Here is a 22659-nt window from a genome sequence, read left to right on the forward strand (position 1 = left end):
GATTACAGTTGCCCCAGTGAGCCCAGAGCCAGTAGAGCCCGCTCCTACCAGCGCCAACACAGAGCCTGAAGAGCCCGTTGAGCCCCAATACGACACAGAGCAAGATCAGCCAGTCGACAGCATCGAAGTTGACGGATCGTACGAGTACGAGTCAGTTTCCGAACACTCAGGAGAGGCGCGAAGCCCTCCCCACCAACCTTCTGCCAAGACGTCAGACGGCAGGAACGAAATTCCGAAATTTCCAAGCAGAGTGCCCTCGCCTGCCGCCCAAATGAGAAGCGAAATGGCAAACGAAAGTGAAAACACAACCGGCCAGGCCACCATCACTCAATCGCATTTGCAAGACCTCTTGGCTACTATTGCCCAACTGAAGGACCAGTTGGCCACCCAAAACAACTCCACCAGTAATGGAGCCCGTGGGGTTACACCCTTTAACAGCGCCTTCGGTGGGACCGATTTTAAACCTGTTGGATTTGCCGCCCATGATGCCTTTAGGCCCTACGGAAATGGCCAAATTAGCGTTAACCCCGGGTATGATAGAAAAGCCCGCAAGACCGGCGTTGACCCCGGATCTTTCGAGGGTAAGGACGACACCTTCGACACGTGGATTATCCAAGTCGCCGATATGATGGAAGAAGATGAAAGCACTTACAAGACCGAACGTAGCCGTATGGCAGCCCTTTTTTCGTTAACAAAAGGACCGCCTAACGACCTATTGCGTAGCCGTTACGCCTCGAAAGAAAACCCTTTTAGCGGTGTTGCCGAGATGGTCGCAACTTTAGCTGCGGTGTACCACGACGATAACCAAGGCACTAAAGCACGCCGAGAACTGGCTGAAATAATGTTTGACCCAGCAGACAAAACTATGGACATCCATGTTTTTGTTGGCAAAGTTAACACTTTGGCGGACCGCGCCAACATTCTCAAATCAGAGCGTAAAACCCTACTATACGAACATATTCCGGCAAAATTGAACACCCAGCTTTTCGACGACGCTAAAAATCCGGATATATTGTACGAGTCTTTCGTGAACAAAGTCGCCAACGCTGCACTGGCTAATCAGCGCGCCTACGAGGAAAACCTTAAACGGAAACAGGCTAAAAAGGGGCGCCAATCGCCCGAGCCTCGTCGTCGCCGTTCCCGCGATTACGAACACAGGAGAGAGGTTAAAACAGCGACTCCCACACCCGTTAAGGAAGTAGTCACTCTTTCCGACAAGGAAAGGAGCGCTCTTTTGGACGCAGGTTTTTGTTTTCTATGTAAGAAGGCCGGTGTCACAGACCTGAAGGACAGCCACTGGGCTGTCGCTTAGTCATGACCCCTGTCACGTGAAGGCGCGAGGGCCGAGCGCCTCGCGCGCGTATATCTACGCGAAATCCCTGCAGTCTCCGATATGTAGCTCCTCGAGCTACGTCTTCGTCAACAACCACCTGCTACCCTGTACCTGGAAGACTAGATAGCCAATATACTCTGTCCTGTTACCTGATCGCCCGCACCTACCTGTCCGCCCTGCCTGCCCGTGACATTACGTAGCTCCTTCATTAGGTGCCCGCGATGCCTGCGTCACTGCAACCCCCGATCTTAACCGATTCGACCGAGGAACTGATCGAACACCTACAAGGACACCCTGAACAATGGGTGTCTTACATCTCCGATTCCTACCAAAAGCTGCAACTATTGCACGATAGCAACGTCCGCCTGAACTCCTGCCTAGAAATGCAGGAAGCCGAGACCCAACGCGCCCGCGCCGAAACGGACCGTGTCCGCGACAAGGCGCAGGCCGACATTCTGGCCATGGCCATGGAAAAGGCCTCCGCCATAACCTCCCGGGATGCCGCTTTCGCCGAATTAGAGAAAACACGGTCCGAACTGAAGGAAGTTCGGACCGTAACGCTACCCACGGTACACATAACCACCCCCGCCCCAACTACCAACACGCCTGTTGAACCCCTTATGGTTACTCCTATGGGAACGACTCCGCCGCCTGCTTCCGAACATCCCGCCTCCGCCCGCCTTTCTGAACGACTTCCAGACCCCGATAAATTTACGGGCGCCCGCTCCGACCTCCGCCGCTTCGCCACCCAAATCCGGGGGAAAATGACCTCAAACAAAGACCGCTTCCCCAACCCCGAATCACGCCTAATTTATGTAGCCGGTCGACTGTCCGGTAAAGCGTACAACCTGATCCTGCCCAAAATGGTCGGAGGCACACCCCAATTCGGAGATTATACGGATCTCCTCCAATACCTAGAGGAGGCATTCGGGGACCCCGACCACGTCCAAAACGCACAAAACAAATTATACGCCCTGAAGCAGCGGAACGTAGATTTCGCCGAGTATCTGTCGGAGTTCCAACGCCTGTCTCTGGAAGGAGAAATGCCGGAGGATGCCCTCCCCCCTCTTCTATTCCAGGGAATATCGGAAGAGCTCCAGGACATGCTCCTCCACAACCCCGCCCCATCCCGCCAGTACCACGAATTTACCCGACACCTGCAAAGCTTGGATAACCGCTACCGCCAGCACCAGCAGTATAAAAACAGACAGACACGTACCCCTCGGACCGCAGCGCCCCCCGCGCGCGCGGCCCCCCGGACCCAAACCGACATACCGCGGGCCGCCCCCAAGCCAAACGCGGAATTTCCGTTTAACGACCCCATGGACCTAAGCAGCCAACGCCGCCACAACCGCAAAGAAAATATGCTATGTTACCGCTGTGGATCCCAAGAACATTTTGTTGCCAAATGCCCAGAACCGGATACCCGCCGCACGCGGCTGCACCAGGCCGGGATCGAACAATCCAGGTCTAGGTCCAGGTCCCCGCGCCAGATGCAAACCAAACTCCCTGAAAACCCCCGCCGCGGTTCGGACGCCAGCCGCTCCAGCAGCCGAAGTTCGAAAAACGGAGCCCGCCTGGGATAAGTCGCCCCCAGGCCGCCAAGGCCGCGCATAGACCGCCGGCGATCCGCATCTCTGCCGCCGCCGTTCACGGGTTCCCCGTTGAAGAGGAATATAACCAACGATCCGACCTGATGATCCTGCCTGCCGAACTGACAGTGGGGGGCCAAAACCTCCCAACCTATGCCCTCACCGATTGCGGTGCGGAAGGAAAATGCTTCCTCGACCAAGGATGGGCCGAAGAACGCCAATTACAAATGTATCCGCTGCGAAACCCATTCGACATCGAAGTATTCGACGGAAGGACCGCCGAAAGTGGGAAGTGCACCCATTATGTCCGAGGACAATTGAGAATCAAGGACCACATCCAGAAAAACGCGCTGTTTTTCGTTACACAGCTAGCCCATTACCCCATTGTGTTAGGAATGCCTTGGCTAAAGCAGCACGACCCAACGATTGGATTCGCGTCACACGTTATTACGTTTGACAGCGACTATTGCCGCCGACACTGCAATATGCCCGACAAACCGGAGAAGGTTAAAGCTTTACACGCCGTACCAAAAAAAAGCCGCCCCCAGTACCAGGCTGACCGACCGCCGTCCCTCCGCGAAATGGATATCGCCCCTATCTCCCTGCAAGCCGCGAGCATGTACGCCCGCCGCCGATCCTGCCGACTGTACGCCGTAACCTTGAAACAGATTGATGAGGTCCTAGCCGCCGACCCCCAAAATAGGAACGGGCCGACCCTGCCCGAAACAATCCGGGAATTCGCGGACGTATTTTCCCCGCAAGAAGCCGAGAAGCTGCCCCCACACCGACCGTCCGACCACCATATCCCGCTTATAGAAGGAAAAACGCCGCCGTTCGGCCCCCTGTACGCCATGTCCCGCGAAGAGCTGATAGCCCTTAAGGAATGGCTGACCGCAGAGTTGAAAAAAGGGTTTATCAGACCCAGTTCGTCATCCGTCGCCTCGCCCGTTTTGTTCGTGAAGAAGCAGGGAGGAGGGTTGAGGTTTTGCGTGGATTACCGCGCGCTGAATAACATTACCGTAAAAGACCGTTACCCGCTGCCGCTAGTCCGAGAGACCCTGAACAACCTGGCCGGCATGAAATTCTTCTCGAAAATCGATATCGTTTCCGCTTTTAACAATATTCGGATTAAAAAGGGGGAAGAATACCTGACGGCATTCCGCACGAGATTCGGCTTATACGAGAGCCTAGTCATGCCTTTCGGGCTAACGGGAGCCCCCGCGACGTTCCAGAGATATATAAACGACTCCCTGCGCGAATACTTAGACGTATTTTGTACAGCCTACCTGGACGACATTTTGATTTATAGCCGCACCCGAACAGAACACGAAGAACATTTGAAACTCGTACTGGAAGCCCTGAGGAAAGCCGGGCTATACGCCAACGCCGCGAAGTGCGAATTCTTCGTGACGGAAACCAAGTTCCTGGGCCTGCTGGTCGGCGTCGAAGGCGTAAAAATGGACCCTGAAAAAATCACCGCTGTCCTGGACTGGCAAACACCCAAAAAGCTTACTGACGTACAAGCATTTTTGGGGTTTGGCAACTTTTACCGGCGCTTTATCCGAGATTTCTCAAAGATCGTAGCCCCTTTGACGAGATTGACCAAGAAAGACGTCGCATTCGAATGGAATAGCGCCTGCGAAACCGCCTTCCGACTGCTGAAGAGAAAGTTTACCGAAGCCCCCGTACTGGCGCACTTCGATTGGGAAAAGGATGTGATCCTGGAGACCGACGCTTCCGATTATGTTTCTGCGGGAATATTGTCACAATACGGCGACGACGGAATACTCCGCCCCGTCGCGTTCTTTTCGAAAAAACACACAGCTACCGAATGCAATTACGAGATTTACGACAAAGAATTGCTAGCCATTATCCGCTGTTTTGAAGAATGGCGCCCGGAACTCGAAGGGACGTCGTCCCCGGTCCAAGTAATTACGGACCACCGCAACCTGGAATATTTCACGACGACGAAAATGCTCAACCGCCGACAAGCCCGATGGGCCGAATTCCTGTCAAGATTTAATTTCCGTATCACCTACCGACCCGGGAAACAAGGAGCGAAGCCCGACGCATTAACCAGGAGGTCAGAGGATATGCCTGAGGAGGGGGATGAACGACTTAAGCACCAAACACAAGTCGTACTGAAAGAACACAATTTACCTGCCCGCCCCACCCGGTTACAACCCATAATCCGCCAAAACAAACCCCTATTGCCAAAACACCTGATAGAGCTACTAGACGCCGGATACGAATCCGACCCGATAACGCAATCTGCCCTAGAAGCGTTGAGGACAGGCGCCGACCGCCACCCCAAGCTGCAATTGGCCGAATGCGAAGAACGATCCGGCTATTTGTATTACCGCAATAGACTGTACGTACCCGATTCGAATAATCTGAAAGCCGAGATCCTGCGCCGCTGCCACGACTCCCCCGTCGCCGGTCACCCCGGCAAAGCAAAAACCTACGACCTGCTGTCCCGAGAATATTACTGGCCCGGAATGCTACATTACGTATCATTATGGGTAAAGAAATGCCAGACCTGCCGCCGAATCAACCCGTCCCGCGAAGGCCACCAGGGCCTCCTGCGACCCCTGCCCACTCCTGAACGCTCATGGCAACACCTGTCGATGGATTTTATCACACATTTGCCGCAAAGCAACGGCCACGACGCCATCCTAGTGGTCGTAGACCGCCTGACTAAGATGAGACACTTCGTCCCTTGTAAAGGGACCTGCAATGCCGAGGACACCGCCAACCTGTACCTACACCACGTATGGAAACTACACGGGTTGCCCCTGACGATAGTTTCGGATAGAGGCACCCAATTCGTGTCGAAGTTTTGGAAACACCTGACAACCCGTTTGAAAATCGACAGCCTGCTATCCACTGCTCACCACCCCGAGACTGACGGACAGACCGAGCGTTTTAACGCGTCCCTGGAACAATATTTGAGAGCTTATGTGGCCTACCTGCAAGATGATTGGGAAAGTTGGCTTCCCCTCGCCGAATTCACAGCCAACTCCCACAAGTCCGAGACCACCGGAACCTCCCCGTTTTACGCGACTTACGGATTCCATCCCCGCATGGGATTCGAGCCGGTACCCCTGAACCAGCCTTTGCCCGCCCAGCGGGATGCCGAAAAGCTAGCCGCCCGAATGGAAGCCATTCTGGAACAAGCCCGCGCCGAAATGACCGCCGCCCAAGCCCGTTACGAAGAACAGGCGAACCGACACCGTACCCCGGCCCGCCGGCTTACCGTCGGCCAATATGTATGGTTAGACGCACGGAACATCCAGACCGCCCGCCCGCAGAAGAAACTGGATTGGAAGAACTTGGGACCCTTCCGAATTTCTGAGGTGATTAGCCCGTACGCCTACCGTTTGGACCTGCCGTCGTCTATGAGAGTACACCCTGTTTTCAATATAAACCGACTAAAACCTGCTGACGTTGAGCCCCTGCCGGGCCAACAACCTGCACCGCCACCCCATTTGGAAGTGGAAGGTGAGAGAGAATACGAAGTCGAAGAGATCCTCGACTCCTTTTGGGAAACCCGCGGCCGAGGAGGCCGCCGGCTGAAATATATCGTCCGTTGGGCTGGATATAGCGAACCCACGACTGAACCTGCCGATTACCTGGAAAACGCTGCTCAATTGGTAAAGAATTTCCACCGTCGATACCCCCATAAGCCCGGGCCCCGGCCGTGACGGAGCTCGGCCTGGAAGGGGGGAATACTGTCACAGACCTGAAGGACAGCCACTGGGCTGTCGCTTAGTCATGACCCCTGTCACGTGAAGGCGCGAGGGCCGAGCGCCTCGCGCGCGTATATCTACGCGAAATCTCTGCAGTCTCCGATATGTAGCTCCTCGAGCTACGTCTTCGTCAACAACCACCTGCTACCCTGTACCTGGAAGACTAGATAGCCAATATACTCTGTCCTGTTACCTGATCGCCCGCACCTACCTGTCCGCCCTGCCTGCCCGTGACAGCCGGCCACCAATCCCGTCACTGCCCCGATCGCAAAATTATCGCCAATATATTACAGGCTCTGGACCATGGGGATTCGTATTCGCAGCCTGACAATTCGACTCGCAACTCGTCGTCGACTTCTTCGTCTAATTCGGAAAACTGCTAAGGCTGCCGGAAGTCTCCTCGGCAGTCTGCATGCCTCAAATAGCTAAAATCGATAGATTACCTAAATTAAACACCTTTCTTGCTCCCATTTAATTGCAAGATAAAGGTCGTGGTCTTAACGCCCAAGCTCTCTGTGACACCGGAGCAGATGTGTACTTATCCATCCGACCGAGCCTCGCGAAAAAGGTCGCCCAACGTTTAAAGCTACCTATCAAAAAGCTCCCCAAGCTTTTGGACTTTGGAGATTTTAACAGGAAGGTCACCGCAAGAGCCACCGAATACCTTCGGCTCACTTTGCAAATCGACGGACGACAATTCCCACGGCAGAAATTCATCCTCCTTGAAACGGCCCACGATGTGTTTATCGGATAAGAATGGTGGACGAAACATCGAGTAGGTTTATTCCCAGCTACCCGCAGCTTCGTTTGGCCCAACGACCTGCCCGCCATGGCCCAATACTTACCCGCAATCGTTGTACAACGTTCGAATCCGCCTCTGGACCTTGAGGCCCAAGCTGACGCAGTCCGCCGGGACCGCAAAATGGAACAAGAAGACCGTCGCATCCAGGTCCGCAAGATACTTCGAAGCCCTAAACGCCAACACGAAAACCAGGCTCAGATCACAGAAATTAACGCCTTCCCGACTATCCCAAAGACCGTTTCCAACAAAGGCCTGCCAGCTAGTATTTGTGCCCTCCTTAACGACCCTCGTCAAGATCGATGGAAACGATCCCCGTTACCCACGGAGCCTATACCGTTGGTACCAGTAAACGATACGTCTACGACCAGCCTAAATGCGGTATCAGCCCTGCAATGGAACAAGACTCACGATGGACATCCCATTCCATTTCCTGCAGGCGAAAACCCGGAGCACATCGCGCAAGTACGAGCCAAGTTACCCAAAGCACTTGCCCACCTTGAGGGTTTCTTTTCCAAAAAGGCGTCGACGATTCTCCCGCCTAGCCGACCCGGCTTCGACGTGGTTTTGGAACTTGAGAAACCTTTGGAGGGGAGGCCAGCCCGCTATTCGACCCCTTTCGCGATGATGGAGTTGGAAAAGGAAACCATCGACGAACTTCTGAGGATCGATTTCATTGAACGGACAATGGAGGAGACCGCAGCTTCGACTCTGTTCGTTCCTAAACCGCAATCGAAGGAGCAGCGTTTTTGTGTGGATTACCGATGGGTAAACAAATTCATCAAAGGACGACAAGTACTTGCCCCCGACGTGACCGGGACGTTGAGCAAATGTGGAAAAGCCCGGAGGATGACCAAGATCGACATTATTCGAGCTTTTAACAGATTGCTAATGGATCCGAAGTCACGGTATTTAACGGCGTTCAAAACGCGACAAGGCACATTTCGGTGGAAGGTCCTACCCTTTGGACTGAAGGTCGGACCCGCCTGGTTCCAAGCTTTTATCAACGCTCAGCTTAATGAACTGCTGGACGCTTTCGCGAGCGCCTACGCAGACGACGTGTTAATTTATACCGAGGATAAATCGGAGCAAGTCCACTTTGAGCAAACCGAGGAGGTTATTTACAGGTTGCACAAAGCCGGACTCCAAGGCGATATCAAAAAGTCAAGTTTCGGCGTTTTCGAAATCGAGTACCTGGGTTTACTTCTAGAGATCGGTAAAGGTATCCGCATCGACCCCAAAAAGGTCGAAGCCATCACCAGCTGGCAATGGGACGACATCACCTCCGTTTCCGCAGTACGATCCTTCCTAGGCTTATGCAATTTCGTTCGGACGTTCTGCCATCACGCCAGCGAACAAACAGAACCTCTGACCCGATTATTGAAAAAGGGAGTCCCGTTCGAAAGAGGCCCCGAGCAGAAATCTGCCTTTGAAGCGCTGAAACAACTGGTGGTCACCGCCCCCGTGATGAGTTTCTTCAAACCCGGTATGCCTGTCAGGATGGACACCGACGCCAGTGGCAGGGCCACCGCCGGTGTCGTGTGGCAGCAACAGGACGATGGCAGCTGGAAGCCAATCGGCTATTCGTCCAAAACCATGTCCCCTGCTGAACAAAACTATCCGATTCAGGACCAGGAGCTATTAGCTGTGATTAATACGCTAAAGGACTTCGAACCAGCCCTGTTGGGTACCAAGTTCTGTGTTTTCACCGATCACCAGGCCCTAATTTATTGGTCGACCAAGAAACTTTTGTCCGCTCGCCAGATACGATGGGCTGACTACCTGGCCAACTTCGACATCACCTTTAAATACCGTCCCGGCAAGGATAATGTGGCAGCCGATGCCCTTTCGCGCAAAACCATCGACAACCCTACGGTCAAGGCCCGAGCTGTGTTAGACCGCACCATTGCACTAATCCCTCCAGAAAAGATCGACTCCCGACCCGGCGAACCTCTTCCAACCATTAGCAACTTGGAACCCTCCGCACCGCAGGGAGCTGACCTGGTGGCCCTTATCCTGGAAGAAAACCTGAAACAGAACCTAGGTCACCACGACAATCTGTTAACGGTACCCGAGACTACCCAGGATGGCAAAATCTTCTTAAGAACGGCTCTCATCCGCGAAGCTCATGAGCCCAAGATCTTCGGCCATGGAGGCCAGAATAAAACCCTCAGCCGCCTGAAAAAGGACTATTGGTGGCCCGACCGAAATCGAGACGTCAAACGCTACATTAAGAATTGTCGCGAATGTCAACGCAACAAGGTACGACATGATAAGACGCCTGGGCTGTTGCACCCACTGGAGATCCCTAGACGGTGTTGGCAGCACGTAATGGTAGACGGCAAAGATATGCCCAAGGATAAAGAAGGCTATAATTACGTCTGGGTCTTCATCTGCCGATTGACCAAACTTTTGGCCACCCTACCGGGAAAAAAGACGGACACCGCGGAGACTTTGGCCATGCGGTATTATCAGACCGTGTACCGTTGGAAAGGCGTCCCCGATTTATGGCTTTCCGACAACGCCGGACCGTTTATATCCGAGTTCCTAAACACTTTAAACGAGTTGACAGGAACAAAGCATAAACATGGAAGCGCCCGCCACCCTCAAAGTCAGGGCAGCGTCGAAATTACCAACGCTGAATTGGATCAGAAAATGCGCTTCTATGTAGACAAATACCAAACGAATTGGCGACGGCATATTCCCGCCTTCGACTTCGGCCACAATTCGTCCGTTCACGCCTCTATCGGCATGGCACCGATCGAAGCAGAAACAGGAGCTCGCCCTAGAGACCCGCTCTCTCTACCTTTACCCGAAGAAGACCTGGAGACCGGTCAGCAACAAAAGGCGCTGGAAATGGTCCGCCAAGCTCGGCAAGCTCAGGAGCTGGCCCGCAACAATGGACTCGGAGCGCAGATAGAGCAACAGAGGCAGGCTAACAAGAAACGGCGACCGGTCGACTTTACGGTGGGAGATGCGGTTTACGTTAGCAAAAAGGGTTTTTCCACCGAAGCTCCTACGACCAAGTTGGACTCGCAAAATGCAGGACCATGGACGATTCTCGGGGAAAAGGGTCACAGCTTCATTCTCGACACCCCTGCCTGGTATAAAGGTAGTAAGCTGTTCCACGCCAGCCGACTGCGCAAAGCAGCAACGGATCCATTACCTCAGCAGTATCAAAAGCCGGAACCACCGGTCGAGATTAACGGAGAACCGGAGTGGGAGGTGGAGCAAGTGTTGGCCTCGCGACTATTCGGACGAAAGAAGACGTTGCAATATCAGGTATCGTGGGTCGGACTCGACCCTGATGAGACATGGTATGAGGCCCGCGACTTGAAAAATTCACCAGTACTGCTGGATACCTTTCACAGGGAGTACCCGGACGCAGCAGGACCTCCGGTAAATTTGCAACAGTGGATCAGGAGCGCAGCAGAGGATATTTTTGCGGAAGACGGACCCGAGGACAATGTTGCCGAACACGATGCGAAAGAGACACGAGAGCGGCGGAAGGCCCCGAGGAGACACACGTAACAGACTCAAGACTCTGACCGCCTACGTCGATCAGGCCTTAAAGGGGGGTAATGTGAGGATCAGGCCCCCAGACCTACCCTCAGAATCACGACTCGGCTCTACCAGCCACGCTGAGCCAGGGATCGGACAAGGATCCACTACCTCCGGATTTAAGCGCGTCTCTTGAGCGCGTCGACGATTGTAATTTCTCTCTTCTCTTCAGTTTAGAATTTTCGTCGATAGCGCCTAATACACTGAGGTTCTCCAATGTATGCCTGGCCGTGACAATTATTAACAGCAATAAAAACTCGAACCAAAATAAAATTCGTTTTCGGAAAAACGTGGCCGCGTATACCATTTTTTCCGTTTTATTACGGAAAATTTCCAAATGGAATACCTGGTAAATGCGTATTTGTACGAAATACCTTTTAAATTGTCCAAATATATTATTAAATATAATTGGGGGGTTAAATTTAAATTTTTCGCGCCCATTAAAAAAAGTTAAAATAATATTAATATTGGTTCGAAAAACCCGAAATTTCTTTTGGAATTAAGTTGCGCGGAATATTTATTTGTGGAACTTTTGGTTGGTTTAAATAACCTGCCTGCGGAACTGGTTTTCCTCGTTTTTATTATCGTTATTATCTTTGGTCCGAACAGGGGTTTTTTGGGCCGTTTTGCCGGTCGCCATAAAAATATTGGGAATATTGTTTTTAAAAATTAAAAAAAATATATTGTCGGTAATATTATTCGGTATATTTTAAAACAAAATATTAAATAGAAGTAATTAAAATATTACAATTAAAATATCGGATAACCTGTTTTTATAATAAAATATAATGGGTTAAAACAATTAAACGTTTAATTGGGTAATTGGGGTTTTTAATAATTGGGGGTGAAATTATAATCGTTTTCAAATAAATATTAAAATTAATTAAAATTTAATTGCTGCTAAATAATTTTAAAATCGAATTTATTTATATAATAATAAACGTATTTTATATAAATTATATTCCAAATATAATTACCTTTATAACGTTATAAATAATTATAATTATTTTGGGGTAATTACCGTTAAATTTAATTACTTTTTTGGTAATGATCGTGGTTATTCCTGTTTTGGTGATCGGGTTAGGGTTCCTTATTTTATTATTACGTGACCTCGTGCTTCTATTTTCTGTCCTTGGTTCGTGTTTCTCGGTAGTTCTGGCTTGGGTTCCCGACACCTTTCTCGTTTTTGCCCAATCGTGTCGGTACCAATCCTGGTCGTAACAAGTCGACTCCGCTCTTGCAAGTTGGAACAGTGTTTCCCCCTTACAATATCGCCCCATTGTTACCAGCCAAAATGTTCCGTAATGCTTTGACTCGAGAAAAACAAACTTGACTCGTCTCCCTTTGTTGTCGTCGTTGAGGATTAATTAAGTCTGAGTAATGCGTCTGATTGGGCACTCTGCTGTTTCCGACGAGCTTTGAAGCTATAACCCTGCCTACCGAGCTTCAAGACCAGACCGAGCATCAAGAGCAGGCCAGTCATGCCGTCTTGCGTGTCGATGCGAGGCTGTAAACAGCGCTTACTATATGTTTCTTTTCCTTCTTTTTTCTTGGTGTTGCGACCTTAGGTCACTCTACTATCCCAATGCACAGGCTCCAATAAACAAGTGATCAATGCAAACCAGCATCTGATTCGCGGCGTAGTCGTCGGAAATTTATTGATACCAAGCGAGTTTGCATAAAGTCTAAAAATAAACATACGGAGCTCACGTACTATGAATATGGTGCTAAGGGTGAAAATCCCCCTCAATGCACAGCAGCTCGGTGGTGTGGACCCTGTGGGTGTTGCCGACTTTGGTAGTAGTTTGAACAAAAAAAAAGAATTTAGGTATTTAACCGTTCGCAGGAACCATCAAGTTAATAAAGGCCCACGCATACGGCGACAAGGGGTGGGGGGTTTTTTTTTCACCTGATACCGCCGTATAAGAAGTCCTCAAGTTTTCTACTCATGATCTGAAATCCAACTAGTCTAGTGCTTTGGACTTGTCCGATGACTCTACCATACTTTTACCACTTGCTCTGTGTGGAGCCCCTCATTATTCTTTCCAAGAGTAGCTATCCACCGTCCCACCAGAAATCTCCCTCAGTCATATAACAAAGAGCAACCATATAAAAAGAAACGACACCATGCAACTCAACAACTTATTTTTCGCCATCACCGGCGCCGTGGCTCTCCTGCCAACCGCTTACGCCGGCAAGGAAAGTTACAAAGTCAAAAAGATCTGCCACTATAGCATTCAAAAGCTGCATGGCAAGACTTGGTACCAAGTTGGGACAGGTCAAGCCGATGCCGGCAAAGATACACATATCGAGGGGACCAAGGTCTTCTTTAGCAACCAATGCCTACCCCAGTGGAACAATCGGAGGTTATATATAAAATTGGACTCTGAAGAAGTGGTACCGGTATAGTCGCATGCAAATAAAGGCTTGGGTATTCGTGCGAGACTTAAGCCGGCAATAATGGTTTTTACGGAAAGAAAACTCATATTCTCCGATTGTGTCTTTGGCGCTTATCGTCTGACAAAATCAAGGAAGAGAGCTTGTCGGATTGTTGAATAAATATTTGAAGTGGTTCCATCTTTCGACTACAAATTGTATAATGAGGTGGTGTAAAAAAAGCCTATTTTAGATAAGCGGCTCTTTACGGCTGTGGTTATTCGCCCCTTGCAGTTCGTTTAAACAATCCGTCAATCCGTAAATAGATACGGTTACAGTACAGTGCTATTATCGAAAATACAGACTGCCATCAAATTGCGCGCGCGAATTGTGACCTTTTGCCATTGGCACCATATATATTGTACCATTTGCCAGAAAAGAAGTAGTACAGGAACTAAGATTGTAATCAATTTTGCTCTTAAAATGCATTGCAAATGCGTGCGCTTCGCTGCAAATGGCTGGCGTATGTAAATGGTGTAATTGAGGTATTTGTTGGTGGTTTAATTTGCACTTTCAATAATAGCATAGTGACCGTACCCACTTGTGGCCTTTTTGAGCGAACTGTACGCGTGGAATAACCACAGCCCTTTTTTACTCCTACTACGTAAGTGCGCCATGGATCCGGGTCCCGGGATCGCCGGTCTCGTTGTCGTGCAAAAGGTGCCGGAAATAACTCATTGAGCCTTGACTCGGGCCCAGCTTTGTTTATTTATATCCGAAATAAAGATCGCTGATCGGGACTATTTATGACATGCCAACAATCGTGTTTGAGAAGTTACTGGCTGCACTCTTGCGAGGGGCTTTTGGAGTGCGGTGGGATACCAGGGGGCCGGAAACTAATATATATAAACTGCCGTATAAGATGTTGAAACTTCAGCCCCATTGTGTTGGTTGAAGTTTACTGCATCTGAGTTCTTTGCTTACAATTTGGTTACAACGCCCTACTTAGACCGCCGCTACGGCGCTTCTCCAAACCGTCTACGCTGCTCCGCCGCCCGCCCCTACCGTCAACACCGCTGTACCGCTCGATCTTACTGGTAACGCCGCTACAACGAAGTTTCGAACAATTCGGATCCGGGTTCTAATGCGCCATTACAAGGCTCATGCGCTTTCCCATGCCCACCAGTCCGCCACAGTATCCCGTGTCAGGACGCCTGGATCGAGGCTGGCAAGAATCTTGGTTTAGGTCCTGATGGGGTTCATGTGGTCTTTGACGAGGACAACTGCCGTCCATGGGCTACCGACCCAGGTAAAACAAAGGTAAGCCTTGTGAAAGCCAAGTGGGAATTGAAAACTTTACATGAGCGGGCTATAGTTTTGACGTAGAGAAAACAATATCATTGGACGATTGTTTTGATTGATTTTGTACAAAACTACTGACTGAGAATCTTGTGGTTTTGAATTTTGAAGGCTTCAACACGAACAAAACATGTGCGCTCAGTGAAACGTGCAACCAATCAATTGACCAATGGTGCCTTGATGACCAACGCTGCCTTTTTCATTTCCAATGGCAAACAGAAGTTGTCCAGTTGGATATATATATATACTTCTTTGGAGCACAGCAGCTGATGTTGCTTTGGCTTTTTGGGGGCGTGTTGCGGCCGTTTCGTTTCCTGTAGTTCAAGGATAGATTCCATGGGCATGAAGATGTGCCCATGAACGAGGCATCGGTTTGAGACATTTCAGTACTGGCAACGTACAAAAGGTGGCCGAATCATCAGTCTCATTAACCTCAATCGCCTAAACGAGCAATGTAACTCTTTTGACGAAGCAGGCATAACGCGGACTGCCAGAGTCAGAATAAGAATCAGAATCAGAATTGTAGTTGCAACAATCCCTTCTGTTTCCATTGCGCGGCCGTTTCCGTTTAGACATCTCAACCTCGCCCGCAAACAGATTTTGTCACTCCCAAGAGTCCAAGGTTTTGGCAGTCGGCGAGCGGGAAAGAAACCTTGGCCCGAAGGAAAATGATCGACACCAGGGCTCCCAGGTCCAGGGTCTTTGGGGAAGGCAAGGACGGTGCAAAGAGTGCCAAAAACAAAGGCTTTCTTTGGTGGAAAAGAATCTCATTGCCGACCGGAAAGGACGGAGAGGACCCTGGGATCTGCGCACCGTCGTATTGGGAAATCCTGGTAAAAATAGAAATTGCGATGGCTAGCTGACTAGATAAGAACCCAAGTCATTTCGTTTTTCGTTTTTTTAAATAGCAGAGCCTCGGTCACGTCAGATCCTATCAATTGATTTTTCACATTCCTTTTTTTTCGGCTCACCTTGGCCTCAGATCTTGTCGCTCTTTTGACCATGTTTCGTGTTTCTTTCGTCTTGGCCTGCTTTGTCATTTTTTTGTTTCTAGACAATGCCACGGCTTCTATACCCAGAGAGTGGCCTGGCACTCCTGTAGGCACCACTGCCGATCCGGATTTCATTCGACGTCACAAAGGCCTGACGCCCAAAGCTGCGGCGGAAATGACCGACCAGCGAGTCAGGTTGGGATATACGCCCAACTCGATGATGGGCGACTACCGACGGCTGTATCCCGACGAGACGGTTTACATTTACGAAGTCGACGAGGACGACAGCAGGTTCACTAGCGCTTTTGTCAAATACGTCGCAAGGTATCCGCACAACGACTTTTACGACATCAACCACAGAGCGACGGACGTGGCAAAGAAGATTCCGATACGTTGGAGGAGCATCAAGAGGTGGTGGAAGGTCATGCCGGGAACCAAAAATTACGAAGTGCACGAGAATAAGGAGTTCCAACCCCAGCCGCGAGGGTTTTGGAGTCGGGCATTGAATGTTTTTGGCTATTGTTCACGATGGGCCTCCCAGTGTTCCGCTCGCCTCGGTCAGTTTAGTCGCTTTGGTCGCTTCGGCGGCCCCTAATGTTAATACGTGCGACTCTGGGAACCGACGGGTGGAATTTGGGCATCTGCTGGTAAACCTGCCAGAATCTCCGCCATTTTGGGCGGGCTTTCCCGCTTTGCCCTGCTATGGAAAGGGCTGGGAATAGCGTCAAAGGTTATCCCTACAATACTTAAAAATAAGGCGTCCTGCTTGAAAAATTCAGTTCTTATACGCGAATGTAACCTGCGGGGCTGATTTTCGACAGATTTAACTGTTGATTGTACATGATAAGTTGAAGGTCTTATGGGATCTTGAGAGAGGATGGCTTTCATGCCAAAAAAAAACAAAAAAAGGAAAAAAAAACAACAACAACAACAACAACAACAACGCCATCTGGGCCAAGACTGTTGTTTGCAGCATTTTAATACAGCATTTATAGAATTGGCATCTTCTCTAGACTCGCAGATAACGGACCGCTGTCATTACCAGCCATTGATCCTGCCAAGTCTGTACGAGGGTCACCACTCCAGGTGGATCGACAACAAGAAAGCTTGGCATGAAGAGCACTCTCTGAAGATGCCTCTGATAGACAAGCCATATCAATCTAGAGGTGTCGCTTGCTCCCGGTTCCTTGGTTTGTCTCCGCTGGGCTTGGGCTAAAACCGTAGTTTTCTTGTCACGAGGCTTTAAGCTCGACAATAACCATAAAACGTGGCATGGTGGGACCAGAGTTGAGGGATGTGGCGGAGGCTTGAAGAGGGAACGACGTTGTCATGTTGGTACCAACGGAGTCGAATCAGATATGCGCTGAACATAAAGTCTCGGCCTGTATCATCAGCAGCCTCCCTTCCCAATATTCAGCTGCAGGTAGCTCAGGGGGTTTCTCTGGGCAGCGACTGTCACAAAACAAGTAAACTTTTTCGCCCGGAATGCAGATCTCTTATTGCTAGTCGCGTGTGTAGGCAGCGGTGGTGAAAACGGTCTCGCTTGATCAGCACAGGGGGCCGCTGGAATGGTCAGCCGCAGGCACCAAGCGCCATGGTTAAAGACGCTTTTTTTTTGTTATCGAGTCAGGTACAACTGAGCATCGGCAGGAACTGACAAGAGCGCTTCGATAGTTGCCGGCCATAGCTCCAAGATGACCAACATCGTCCACGGTTTCCGACAGACGTGCTGTATGTGGCAGGCTGTCAATAGTAGAGAGACGCAAAATATCCTGACCGACATCGACCTCCCCGATGGACCCCTGAAAAGTGCCCGTGAAATCACTTGAGAAAGACCGGCGATATCAAGGGCGAGCGAGGAAGCACCGGAAGCCAATGTGAGGCCCAAACACGTGCGTCATTTGTTCCTTTGTTCTTTTGCATGCCAAGCAACTCATTGTGCCTGGGCTCAAGGAGGCAAGAGAAAGTATCACGCCCCAGCCATGCTTTCCATGCTTGCCCGATTGTCAAGGCAAAAAGAAAGAAAAAAAACGTGGCAAGTTGTGCCAGGGCAATGTCTAGCTGGATCGTGTAGAAGATCATTGCCGAAAAAGTGACGTTCTAGACAAGCCCTTTGGGTGTCTTGTCGGTCCTTTCCCTACCTAGGTAGCGAAATAGGCAAGCTAGAGCTGTTATCCAGCGTCGCAAAGCCGCCTGGTTGGCTTGTTGGTACCTTGGTATGGCTGCGCCGTTTGCGCGGGGGGGAGTGTGGTGTGGTGGTGGCTGAGCCAAGCCGCAAACCAACCTAACCTCTAGGTGGGGGAACGTTTGTCAATTCTGCATTGTCTCATCTTTTTGACACACAAAAAAGAACGCGGGGACTTGTTTGTCATTCTGAAACCGGGGAGGCTGTTGGGTGGTCAATTGCGGCTTGTGGTTGGTGAAAAAACGTTGCATAAACTTCACACCAGCCCGAGCCGGCGCCGAATTCAAAGCGCCTCACCCACGCCGAATGGCGACTAACGCAGGTTGGGCACCTGTCAAGGTGCAAGCAGGGACCATTGTTTGACGATATGACGACAATATCCAATGAGAAGAAAAGGGCCCAGTTCATTCCTCGGGCGGGAGCTAACAAGCGGTCTTGATGGTTTTTGAACTGGATGATCTTTACTGAACTGTAGGCTGGTTGTCGACCTTGTGTTCGTTTTTTTTTCTTCATCTTTTTCACCCTTCAAGACAACGGGTCTAATCCGCAAGCATCGAGGCTTTCCCTAGGGTTATGCGCATGGGGTCGCGTCCAACATCATCCAGAGTGCGCCGCTCCCCGTCAGTGAAATGCTGCTCAGGAGATTGCAGATCCAACTTCTGGGGTTGCTGGTTGCAGCGACGTTGGCGGCGGCGACGACTGTGGGGAACATCACCACCGTGACCAAGATACCAAAGTGTGCGGTATGTCAAACCTCAGCTGTTGTTTTCTTTCACTTGCCTCGCCAGGAAAAGTAAAAAAAAAGCACCCGGCATCTCATGGCTCAATTGCGCTGACAGCAGCACCGAACCCACCATCACGTTCAGCTCCGATGTCTGGTGGAGGAACTTCCCGCCTCAACCTGTCCCAGCACCACCCTGGACAAACACTGCATCTGCAAGAACCACGACCTCAGAAGGGCGGTTTATGACTGCCTCACACTCAAGTGTTCCGTGAGAGACAACTTTGCAGCCATCAACATCACCGCAACGGCATGCGGGGTCGAGCCAGTCTCGACAGTGGACATATCCATCGAGTTCTATGCCACATTCACCACACTGACCGTCATATTCATATCCGCCAGGATGGCCACCAAGATTGCAGGAATCTCAACTTGGTGGTGGGATGATACCACCATCGTAATCGTATTCGTGAGGTCCCAAACCAACGCACTGTATTCTGGGCTTGCAACTTTTTTTTCCTTGCTTGCGAGAATCTGTCTGGCTAACTAGTCGCTGATGTAGATTATCCACATGGCAACCAGTCTTGCCGGTACGTGGTTACATGCCGCCTTGTGACTTGTTGACTAGACCTAGAACTTGATGAATTTGGCACCCATTCAGAACACTGACTGACTGCATACCCAGGAATGCTGTGGGGCATGACCGGGACCGATATATGGGCGCTTTCCCCCGCGCAAATCAACAGGTTTCTCTTCGTAAGTGCTTGAGGCGCACCTTCCCAACAGTCCTGCAGCAAGGGTCAAATCTTAACGCGGCAGCAATTACGAAAAATCCTCGCAGATCTCCTTCATCTATGGCGTCCGCTACTTTGTCAACATGGCCCTGATCAAAGCATCCATCCTGTTCGGTCTGCTGCGCGTCTTCCCCAACAAGAATTTCCGCCGCGTCCTGTGGGGGACGCAGATTTTCAACCTCTTCTTCACGCTCGCCATGCTTGGTGCTTGGTTTGGACAGTGTCAGCCCATGAGCTTCTACTGGCTGGGGTGGGACGGGGAACACGAAGGGTCCTGCGTCGACAAGAAGGCCGTGGCTCTGGCGCATGCCGGGATCCACCTCAGCCTCGACGTCTGGATACTGGTTCTTCCCATCAACCAAATCGCTGCCCTGAACCTCGAGAAGAAGAAGAAGGTGGGCGCCGTGCTCATGTTTGGCGTGGGCATATTGTGAGTAGAGAGCTGTTTGAAGCCTTTTGAAACGAGGACTCCTTTTCGCGGGTTATACCGTCGTCAATGGGCATTGAATGTGGACAAAAAAAGAAGAAAAAACAAAAGATGCTAACAATGCCCTCGTGACCCACATAGTTTGACGATTGTGTGCGCGCTACGAATCAACGCACTCGTGGATGGGACTCGACCCCGAAGTATCAGCAGTATGTGCCCCCCTCAACACCCTCACAGGCTGCAACAGCTACATGTCCAACATGTCCACTCTTCTGACAACCTTTGCCTGGAATGTTCCTTGCACCAACCACAGCCCGAGGCTTCTGGACTGCGTTATGGTCCAACATTGAGAACAGCGTCGGGATCATGGTGGCGTGCATGCCGGCGATGCGCATCCTCTTCACGCAGCTCATCATACCCAAGATACGGGAGAGCATGGGAGAACGTCGGCACTCGGTGGCACCATCTACAGCACACAGCAAGGCGGGAACGACCAGCACCTGCAACACGAGACCGAACACTTACTCGCACCACTCCAGAGGCAGAAGCCTGCAGCAGGTGCTGAACATATCGGATATAGAGTTGATTGGGGAGAGGCAGGACGAGAGGGAACGAGATGTGGAGTTGGGAGATATGGGGGATCTTGGACTGGGAGTTCCGGGGAAGAAGGAGTCGCCTGCCACGGTTGTGGCGCAGGAGCGTCCACTCTGAGCGTAATATCAAAATTTTAAATGTTTAATAGACGTTTGCAAACAAAGAAAGCACCACGTTCTCCTCAGTCCTTTGCATTTGTACGACTAGATCTAGACCTAGACTACTGTAATACCGCGGAGCATTTGGGAAGCACAATCTGTGCATTCAACCCACCAACCACCATACCGGAAATAAGGCGATCGTCACCTGTCGGCAGTGAAACCAGCCACGCATGCTGCTTCGGTTCCAGCGGAATAAATCAGCCAGAAAAACTTCCACCAGTTGAAGCTGCAGCGGCAACTCTGGGGTAAAAGGGGAACTGCTACATTAGGTGAAGGGGGGGTTGAATAATGCGTGTTGGAGAATCCCTGTCCAGGCAAACGAACAGCCCCCATCGCTTGGTTATTTTGCCCTCTGGCTGAAGACACTGTCTCCGGATTTCCCTTTTAGCACAACCATGTTCCCTCGAGAGAACACTCAAGGCAGCAATTCTATAGATATGTCTTGCTTTCCGCTCTCTTTCTTCCATCCGCACTGGAGGTAGAGGCGGTTTACACGAGAAAGGCCCCTTTCCAACTCTTCCTACGCAACCCCCCAAAAACGGCAACAACTACAGCCGCTTCTTCCCCAGCTTGCCCAAGCCCCAGCCCCCGATCTCGACCATGAAGCTCGCGCACCGCACCCTCTCGCTCGCCGCCTGGGCCAGCACGACCCTCAACGCCTCCCCCGTCGCCGCCGCGCCCCCGAACCCAGCCTCCTGCTACGCGACCTGGGGCCTGGAGGGCTTCGCGCACACGAACCCGCTGGGACGCACGACGGGGGGCGGGTCGGGCCCGACGGTGACGGTGACGACGGCCGCGGCGCTGCAGTCGGCGGTGGCGGGGACGGAGCCGCGCGTCGTGGTGGTGCAGGGCCGCATCGTGCTGCCGTCGCGCCTCAAGGTCGGGTCCAACAAGTCGGTCGTGGGCCACGCGGACGCGTCGGCGCACATCACGGGCGCCGGGCTCGACGTCTACAATGGCGACAACGTCGTGCTGCAGAACCTCCGCATCTCGTTTGTGCTGGACAACGACTCCATCACCATTCGGAACTCGACCAGGGTCTGGGTGGACCACAACGAGTTTGAGAGTGATTTGGACGGCGGGCCGGATAAATATGCAAGTCTTTCGGTGCCGAGAGAGAGATGGGGAAAAACAAAGGTCCAAATGCCGAAGTAATCAACATCGCTAACCCCCTCCACAACAGGACGGCCAAATCGACATAATCCGCGCCTCGGACTGGATAACCGTGTCGTGGAACTACCTGCACGACCACTGGAAGTCGTCGCTGGTCGGCAACGACGCCACCTTTCGCGACCTCGACTCGGGCCACCTGCACGTCACGTACCACCACAACCACTGGCGCAACTCGGGCACGCGCGGCCCCGCCGGCCGCTTCGGCCACCAGCACGTCTACAACAACCTGTACGAGGACTTTCGCTACCAGGCCATCCACTCGCGCAGCGACAACCAGGTCCTGGTCGAGGGCAACGTCTTCAGGGGCGACCTGATGGGCGAGGCTCTGAGCACCTACGGGCTCGTCATACCCATGGACAGCCCCAACACGTGCGAGTGTGGCGACGAGGAGCTTGATGGGTTTGCCAACTTGGGAGCGGGTGAGTTTTTGTTATGTTTGTTGTGGTTTGAGTATGCTTGCAAAAGGAAAAGAAAACGGCATGGCTAACGCAACTCTGTCCGCGATCCAGCCAACGACTGGGGCAAAGGAACCGTCAACATCACCCAGGTTGGCAACTTTACCAAGGCACCCTACGAGTACAAGCTGACGCCCCTGGAGCTGGTCGAAAAGGTGGTGAAGAGTGGTGCTGGTATCGGGAAAATCTGAGAGGATGGGGCGTCTGGTTTACGAAATTCCTTGATTGGCCTCCCTTGGAAAGGTATACGAGACCACCAAAGGATGCAGCGTGAAGGTGATTGAACAAATAATCTCAAGTAGTTTGAGCGGCGTGAAGGCCAAGGAAGGGAAATTTGGAGATCCGGTTGGAATGGTGGGGCAAATGATGATGCAGACATTGTCATGCT

General features: G+C 51.4%; 4 protein-coding genes across 4 annotated transcripts; all 4 read left to right on the forward strand.

Annotated features, from left to right (window-relative positions):
• Positions 1 to 13924: 13924 nt before the first annotated feature.
• MGG_16656 (uncharacterized protein) lies at positions 13925 to 14656 on the forward strand (the record flags this gene model as incomplete). The annotated part of the gene is made up of 3 exons (XM_003711430.1): positions 13925 to 13933; positions 14333 to 14356; positions 14420 to 14656. 3 exons carry the CDS (start codon positions 13925 to 13927, stop codon positions 14654 to 14656), a joined length of 270 nt encoding a protein of 89 aa, XP_003711478.1.
• A 1280-nt stretch (positions 14657 to 15936) lies between these two features.
• On the forward strand, positions 15937 to 16356 carry MGG_13420 (uncharacterized protein; the record flags this gene model as incomplete). Its single annotated transcript, XM_003711431.1, has 1 exon — positions 15937 to 16356. The coding sequence occupies one exon, from the start codon at positions 15937 to 15939 to the stop codon at positions 16354 to 16356; it is 420 nt and encodes a 139-aa protein (XP_003711479.1).
• Positions 16357 to 18575: 2219 nt separating this feature from the next.
• Positions 18576 to 20599, forward strand: MGG_07565 (uncharacterized protein; the record flags this gene model as incomplete). Its single annotated transcript, XM_003711432.1, has 5 exons — positions 18576 to 18689; positions 18813 to 19136; positions 19509 to 19891; positions 20030 to 20097; positions 20202 to 20599. 5 exons carry the CDS (start codon positions 18576 to 18578, stop codon positions 20597 to 20599), a joined length of 1287 nt encoding a protein of 428 aa, XP_003711480.1.
• A 644-nt stretch (positions 20600 to 21243) lies between these two features.
• MGG_07566 (uncharacterized protein) lies at positions 21244 to 22462 on the forward strand (the record flags this gene model as incomplete). Its single annotated transcript, XM_003711433.1, has 3 exons — positions 21244 to 21750; positions 21827 to 22235; positions 22326 to 22462. The coding sequence occupies 3 exons, from the start codon at positions 21244 to 21246 to the stop codon at positions 22460 to 22462; spliced, it is 1053 nt and encodes a 350-aa protein (XP_003711481.1).
• Between the last annotated feature and the right edge of the window lie 197 nt (positions 22463 to 22659).

The sequence above is a fragment of the Pyricularia oryzae genome, chromosome 3, assembly GCF_000002495.2.
Source record: "Pyricularia oryzae 70-15 chromosome 3, whole genome shotgun sequence".
Taxonomy (NCBI): Eukaryota; Fungi; Ascomycota; class Sordariomycetes; order Magnaporthales; family Pyriculariaceae; genus Pyricularia; species Pyricularia oryzae.